The sequence below is a fragment of the Austrofundulus limnaeus genome, unplaced genomic scaffold (assembly GCF_001266775.1).
Source record: "Austrofundulus limnaeus strain Quisiro unplaced genomic scaffold, Austrofundulus_limnaeus-1.0 Scaffold996, whole genome shotgun sequence".
NCBI lineage: Eukaryota > Metazoa > Chordata > Actinopteri > Cyprinodontiformes > Rivulidae > Austrofundulus > Austrofundulus limnaeus.
The window spans coordinates 86334-94436 of NW_013953398.1; the positions used below are offsets into that span (position 1 = coordinate 86334).

General features: G+C 41.0%; 1 protein-coding gene across 14 annotated transcripts in view; it reads right to left on the reverse strand.

Annotated features, from left to right (window-relative positions):
* The window catches only part of ptprk (protein tyrosine phosphatase receptor type K), an 86939-nt gene extending 78876 nt beyond the window's left edge, over window positions 1–8063 (reverse strand). For 7 of the 14 annotated variants that reach the window (XM_014030077.1, XM_014030078.1, XM_014030074.1 and 4 more), the window contains exon 1: window positions 7755–8062. In XM_014030077.1, the coding sequence (XP_013885531.1) occupies window positions 7755–7833 (79 nt within the window). In that variant the 5' untranslated portion in view covers window positions 7834–8062. Of the gene's footprint in view, window positions 1–7754 lie in introns of all 14 variants that reach the window. The other 7 variants (XM_014030087.1, XM_014030086.1, XM_014030084.1 and 4 more) reach the window with 2 other exon arrangements.
* Between the last annotated feature and the right edge of the window lie 40 nt (window positions 8064–8103).

Genomic DNA, 8103 nt, shown 5'->3' on the forward strand with positions numbered 1-8103 from the left:
ATTAAAAATCGATACAGGGCTTTAGAATATCAATACAGTATCGGGAAATGAAATATCGCGATATTTCAGTGTATCGATATTTTCTTACACCCCTACCAAATATTATATGAAATAGAGTTAAATTCTACTCTATAGGTGTTAAAATGACACTTCGTTTTTTACTGTGTACGACACATAACAGCAGCTACTAAATCTGGAACATCTCCTCTATCCAAGAAAGCACAACTTATTCTTTACGTCTTCCTCTGGATTCATAAAATAACTGCGGTCGCTCACAAGCTGCTTACAAAGTTTACGGAAAGTTACGAAATCTACGCATCGTCAAAAAAAAAACTCCCTGCAAACCTGAAAATCATCAAGATGCCCTGAGGGCGTCACCAGCTGAAAGAGGGCATCGTAAAAACACCCTGATGCCCTTCAAGCTAAACGCCTGGTAGCGTTTATAAATTAAAAAATTAAAAATTAAAGGAGAAAATTGTTTTGAATCTATAATAGCAAAAGCAGACATGACTTGAAGTTCCCAAACACAAACCACAACCTTTATGCCACAGGTCTGACCTCAACCATTACCATTCCTGCTTCAACTAACCCTCATGCTAACCCTAAAATAATTGTTTTTTCCAAGACCTGACAGTATTTCTTCCACTCTCTTGCTTCCCTAACACACAAATCTCCACTGCACTGGCGACTGTACGGGCTGCTCACATCTGCATCTGTGATTGTAAGGCAAAAACTCCAAGTGTCTGTCTGTGCATGCGTTATAATATAATGAATCAGCTGTGAGTGTTGATTACTTAATCTGTCATTAGTCAGCCATGTGTGTAAGGGTGTGCGAGCGTGTACGAGTGTGTGTGTAGGAGAGGCCGCCTCGCACCAACAGCTGTGACCGGAGAGCCAAACTGGGCAGAGCAGAGATTGATGATGCTGGACTTGTATCATCATTTATCAGAGATGTGAGGTTTCAGGCGCTCGGGGTTTGTTTTCGATGCTCTGCCTTCCTTCATTTCAAAAGGACTTTATCATCCTGAGTTCACTTCGTTTGCTTGACCAATGGTTTGAACTCAAACGGCACATTGAAGATTAAATTCTATTATTATTAAGTGTGCTTTCATTCGACTATTCAAAATGTAAAACTGTAGTTTATTGGGTGTTAAAAACCTGCTTGTACACATCATTATAGATTACAAAACGTGGGAAAACGCAGATAAAAAGTAATGAATATGCTAAAGGAAACTGGTATTAATGTCCATAAAGTTCTGGTGCTTTCTTCTACACCCTCAGCTCGGAACAAAGCATCTGTTTCATGTGTGCGTTTACCGTAAGTCCTGCTCTACAAAGTCTAGTAAAAGAGGATCAAACAGAGAGGCGTTTCCTGTGTTTACACCACCTCTTAGTGTGGTCAACTACAGAAGACAAAAAAAATGCTTTTTTACACAGGAGACCGCATTGTAACAACTACACAAAACACACATCTGCATTAAAAAAACTAACAACAAAATGAAAACAATACCTCCATTTTGAAAACACATTAATGTTACAGCAGGACGACTACATCATTATAAGAAACTTACTAACATTTGACCTAAACCTCATTTTATTAACAAAAACACTGCGGCAGGCAGAAGAATTTGCATGAAAATGCCACAGTTTAGCAGTGTTACAGGTGATCAGCTAATCATGCAGTCTTGTCAGCTCTTTTAAAACTGCTTCGCCTTGACATACCAAAGCGGTTATTTGTAATTGCTTGAGCAAAAAAGCGTCAAAAATGCTTACAATTTTCACCTTGTGTAAGAAAATAATGGTCAGATATTTCGATGAAACGATAAATGATTTAAATACACAACCTACACACCAGGAACTCGAGTTTGGGTTTGTTTGTTGTTTATTTGCAAGTTAAACTCAGGCACTAAAACAATCACAATTGCAAAATTTAGGTGATAATGATTAATAGATCACAACTGTACTTGCACGTTTTCGACTCTGAATCGGTTACCCTGTGTTCTAAAATTATAAGTAAAATCATCAAACTCCTTTCTTCATTTAAACAGACCTGGGTTATCTCCTCCCAGTTCTTACGCTACGTTCACACCGAACGCATTTTGAGCTGCAGCAGCGGCCGGTTTACATGCAAAGTCTATGGTGGACACGCCACTAGGGGTCTCGCAGCGCATCAAGTCCATTTAGTGCGGCGCACCAGGAAGCGGAAGGTAGCGGTAGAGCGTTTTCTGTGCATGCGGCAGAAGCAGCTGACGCTCGAGTTCAAAAATCTGAACTTTTGCTGCTCGATGCGCCGCAGCAACCAATCAGAGAGAATCATTTTTCCACACGAGTTTCCTGAATGTCGCGCACTAACCTGAAACAGACGGAGTCTTTAGCTGAAATGGACCGTCTGTAGTTGGTGTTCAGGCTGGAGATATCAGCACCGATGCAGGTCAGCAGCTCATTAAACTGACCGCGGTGTTAAACTGGGCTCTGGACAAAAAATAATTCATCAGCTCGCAGCTCCTGGAGTGAAACTAACCAAACAAACAGCCTCTAAATTATCTGGTGAAATAATTATCTGCTGTGCACAACGTTTACTTGCTTTTACTAAATAAAGCAAAGCCATTTTCTTTATTTTATCTTTATTTCATCCGCCAAAGACAAACTGGGAAAAAAACCAAGATGCTCCTCCCTCGTCAGACGTGTGTCCAGTCTGTGTTCCGGTCTGAACGTAGCACGTCCAACTTGAGGCGTTGGGCGCGTTTTTGCTGCTCAAAACGCGTTCGGTGTGAACATAGCATTAGGGTTCAGGGTTTCTCCCAGAAAACTTGCTAAGACTAGCAGTAATGTTTTTAATGCCTCTGGGGTTGTTGGAGCAATACCGTAACATTTTTACAGATGAGCGGGTTGAGAGGATTGGTAGCAGAATGACACAGTTTCTATTAAAGCAGCAAGGTGTTACATAGCTAAAGCGAGTAAGGCTTGGCGGTCTGCAAAAGCTATAACACAGCTGTCGTGTGACCTTGCACCATGGGCTCACATGATAATGTGCCACAAACAAAAGTATATCATCATCCCATGGCACTAGTTGCAGTAAATGCAAAGTGGCAAATAAGTGTTGACATTTATTTTTTAATTACTTGAACACTAGGGCTGTGTATTGGCAAGAATTTGGCGATACGATACATATCATAACAGAGGGGTCACGATACGATATACCCCGACATATCCCGAAATATTGCGATACTGTAAGCAAGGCAATATATTGCGATATATTGCAATGTTTTTGTCCAAAAATTCTATTAAATAAAAACCTCTTACTGAAAAAAGAAAGAAAAGCTAATGTTTACTTACAATGCTAATGCTACCCTTATTCTCTGGCGCTCAAGAGGTAGAGGAGCCAAATGTCTGGCTCACTGCTGCCAACTAGTGGTCAGAGGCTGAACTACAACATAAAAATGAACGGTTGGCAAGAAGGTTGACATTTTAAACCTTAATAAAAAAATCGATACAGGGCTTTAGAATATCGATACAGTATCTGGAAATGAAATATCGCGATATTTCAGTGTATCGATATTTTCTTACATGCATATTGAACACTATACAATTTTACTCAACCCTAATTTATGGGCCAACATTTCAGAAGTTTAGCTTTCAGCTAGGGCTGGGCAATACGGCCCCAAAAAAAATCTCAGATTTTTTTCATCCTATTTTTATTTTAATCAATTTTGTTTCTGACTTAACGGAGTGCCTCTGTTTCAGGTGTCGAAACAAATTTGTTGTACTCCTGCTTTTTGTAGCAAGAGCTTTCAAACAGATTTTGCAGTGAGGTGTTTGTTGTTGTAGTTGAGGTTGTAAAACCTAACCAGTTCCAGAAAACTGAAGAAACACTGTCTTTTTTGAGAAGTAGATCCTCTTTGCTATATTGTCATGTCGTGTACCAGGCATCTTGAGGGACAGGTGGGGTGACCTCTGAACTATAGAAGCCCTGAAGAGTGCAGTGGTGGGAAAAAAAATCTCTATTTTCCCCAAATTAAGTCTTTATAAATGGCAAATTCGAATTAATCGATTAAATCGATTTATCGCCCAACCCTACTTTCAGCTATAACCTTTCCAATAGAGATACAACCAACTATAGGAGCTGAATCGCGGGCAGTAACGAGACATTTGTAGTTTTATTTCTTTTATTCCTCATATAATCTTTATTTTTTTTCATATTTAAATCACTCCCGCTTTGCTTTCTCACGGAAAACAGGCGGAGTTGTGGAGTACAGAAGCTCACAGTGAAAGGGGGAGGGGGGTTTCCGCTTAACAAACACATGGTTCCACCCATGTGATGGGATTACGTCATTACGTACGGCTACATGATGACGTATTTCCCTGCGTGATGACGTAGTACGTTCAAAATTGAATGGCTCTATGAAACAAACGCCTCCCCAAGATCCGGATCCCTTCAAAGAGCCATTTATCCCATCTCTACTTTTCAATTTCAGAGTTACCAGAGAAAAGAATGTGTGACGAAACCATAAATTCTCTAAAAGTCTGCAAACCATCTTAAAAGCTATAATCTTTGTGCACTTTTGGTCACTTTGCTGTGTACTGTGCAACTTTTAAAAACCTACTAGATGCTTAAATCAAGACCTATCAGTCGTGCCAGAGGAGAGGTTGTGTCGCCAGTATGTGTTGCTAATCCATTTTTTTAACATAAATCCTCAAACTCATTCATAGTCCATCACACACAGAGCCTAATGAGGGATTAGCTAATGAATTCTCTCAACAGATTAATTACATTTTACAGACTCCCTCCCCAAACAGCTAAAGAAATGAGCCCGTACTTTCAAAAAGGGTGGATTTTTTTCTTTAATCTATCACTAAATTGAAATCTGTGGAACCAGATCGGCTTCGGGCAAAAGGATGCTTGATTTGAGGAGAAGACATAAAAATGGATCTGAAGAACTGCAGACCGGGGCATTACTTTTAACGAGAAAATAAATAAAGCGGGCCTTTGATTTGGCGCCATTTTACATGGCACGAGTGGAACGAGGAGGCATTTTCACATGAATCTAAATGAGAGGCAAACATTTCAGATGCTCGTCTTTGTACCACTGTTCTCCGGAGGGCTTAAAAGCATCGTCCTGCCTCCGTCTCTTTAAGTGACAGCAAAGCACAAGAGCTGACACACACATCTGAAACACACACACACACAAAGCATGTCAAACACACACAGTGATTCACACACGCACGCTCTCCCTCCTGCCGTTTTCACAGTCTCTTGAGTGGAGGAGAAGCCCACGGCCAAAACCCAATGTTTTCTTGATTCCCCATTCTCTCCTCCTTCTCACTATCATTTCGCTCCTCTCGCCTTTTCCCATTAAAACACCCAGTTTTATTTCATCTTCTAAATGGAGCGGAAAAGTAATTATAATTAAACCAACTTGGTTCTAATGTTCAAAACACTAAAATAATTTACAAGTATAATTAAACCAGTTCAGATGTCGTGTTCAGTGCGAGCTGCAGCCTTTCTAATTCATCTCGACGCTGATGGAAAACAATTATTTCACTTCAATAAGATTAAAAAACGGCTCGAATCTGTGTCACAACTCGATCAGAGAGGAGACGGATTTAGAAAGTTGTCAAATTAACATAAACTCAGCTACTGACTTTGTAAAGACGGCAAGACACGAGCTTGTTTGCATTTATTACGCCGACTTTGGCGATTAGCAAAACAGCACGATAAGAAGAACAAAGGGAGTGGGAGATTTGTACAAACGCTTTAAATTATGGTTAGACTTTCTAATTGGGAAACTGAAATTGATTTGAAAAAACTAATTTTGAGAAAAGATGTTTTAGCACAAGATACTTTTCACATCTTGCCAATGATGTTTCTTGTGCAAAACTAACTGATGCACCTCTTTTGTTGCATTACGGAGATTTAATTCACTAATTAACACTTTTCCCAAAGTGCCAGTTTGAACTAATCATTTTCCTGTTAACACAATTTGTCCCGTAGATTAACATTTTTTAAAATATGGAGTAAAATTGGCAGATTTGATCAATCTAATACCTTTTATTTGTGTGATGAAACAAATAGTGTTCTAGGATGTCACCTGCAACACTTCCAAAAAGGCAGTAAAACAAAAAAAAAAAACATTTATATGTGATCACATTAATGTATTTGCTTATTTAAATGTGGGCATCAACACATCCTTTAATACCAACTGTTTGTACTCTGGACAAATAAATTATTTTCCACCTTCTGTTGGGAGTAAAGCAGGATCTGCTCACTTGTATTTACTTGCAAACTAACAGCAGTCACATACCTAAAGAGGCCTCAAAGACATTCCACACATTTGTTACCCTGAGGTAACAAATGGCCTCGAGAGGAGGGGTCGGGGGTAGTTGTGGGCTTTATAGGGTGGGGTGGAGGGTGGCAATAAAGCAGAAAAAGTTAACGCAGTGAATACTGGAGCAGAAAATGAACGCGGGTTTTGCAGAGTGGCCACTTCAAGGACTTAACTGGAGCGTGACGCGTCCTTTTATGGTGTCAGGGAGGTTTTGGAGGTCAGCTGGCAGACATTTGAAGGTCTTCCTCTGTGTGTGTGAACCAGATTTGGGAGAACTACAGCTGGACGCGGAAACGAAAGGCGCAGCGCAGGGTGGAGATCGTGCCAAAAAAGACGCGCAAGCGGAGCGACGCGCGGAGAAAACTTCAGCTCTGTCTGTGGAAAGCTTTGTCCCGGACAGGACCACCTGCATGTCGGAGTGCAGACTCCTGAAAATTATCACTTTTTGGTGTCTTCGTGAAAAAGACAAGCTAGCAAAGAAATGCGCTCGTGTGCTCCGTGCGTAACGGGAAAACCCGAGGACTTAATGGCAAGGAACGCGAGTCCGAGCGCACGGCTTGTACCCAAAAATGACCCAAACACGAACATTTTAGTGCCTTAAATAGAAAACTAAAGAATTTCATCACCTACTCTTTATTCTCCACAAGTTAAGCATACAAAATAAAAAATAAATCAGCAGCGTAATCCTTTCGGTTCCGCTTTGATCCAACGGAGCGCGGACAGACTGGAGCAGAGGAGGTGAAATAAAGGAGGAACAGAAGTGAAACAGCATCAGATGCAGGACTGCTGTAAAAACACATCAAGTTACTGACATACGACACGAAAAATTACAGTTAAAACTGGGATTTCTGCGCACTCAGCAACTTTTAGTGTCCATTCACGCGCTGCGCGATGCGGATCAAACCGATCATATTCAGCTGAGAAATGATCCGGTTCAAGCTGTTGACTTTAGAAATACATTTTTTTTAGATATAAATACTAATATTTTGTATTTTGCAAATTAACTCCTCGTTTTAAAGTGTTTGGGTGTGATTAGGATAATATGACTCAACTTAGTGTGGTTCGTTTTATTAAAGGGAGCTGTGACTCACCGGTTTCAGGTGAGCTCCGTTTTAGTCACAAACACGGATTCAAACAAGTGCGGAGAACCTCATCCGGGTTTTACACGAAACATGAACATTTATCTAACCATGACAAAAATAAAAAATAAAAAAAAATCATTGCAAAGCGTCACTATCACACTGGACGTGGTTTAAAACACACAGGAGGACAAACCGGCGTGACGCGACCTTTTCAAACAAAGCCAACTTTTGCTCAACACCTCCGCTCACCTGTCAGGTGTTGTCCACGAAACGACATTGTAAAAAACTTTCCTGCAAACACATAAAAAAGCGCTCCGAAGTGCTGTGCTCGTGTCTTTGCGCTTACCTGTCGGTAACTGTCCGCAAACAACTCTCGAAAAGAGGAAAAAGAGTCCCAGCGTTCCAGAGAAAAGTGTATCCCCCATGATGGCCGCGCGCGACTCTCCGCTCAGCCTGGGAAAAAGTTTTCTCGCTCCGAGATTCTTCTTCCTGTTTTAATTCACGTGTTTCGGTCTTCGCTGTGTTTTATTATTCCTCCTCTGGTCGCGGATTCAGCGGCTCCATTTCTCTCTCCTTTCTTCGCTTTTCGCTTCCTGCGGACACTAGTTTCAAACCGAGCCAGTGAGGGAGCGCGAGACGGAGTGAGCGAGAGGAGGGGGCGGGGTGTCAGAGAACCAGGGGGTGTGACGTAACGT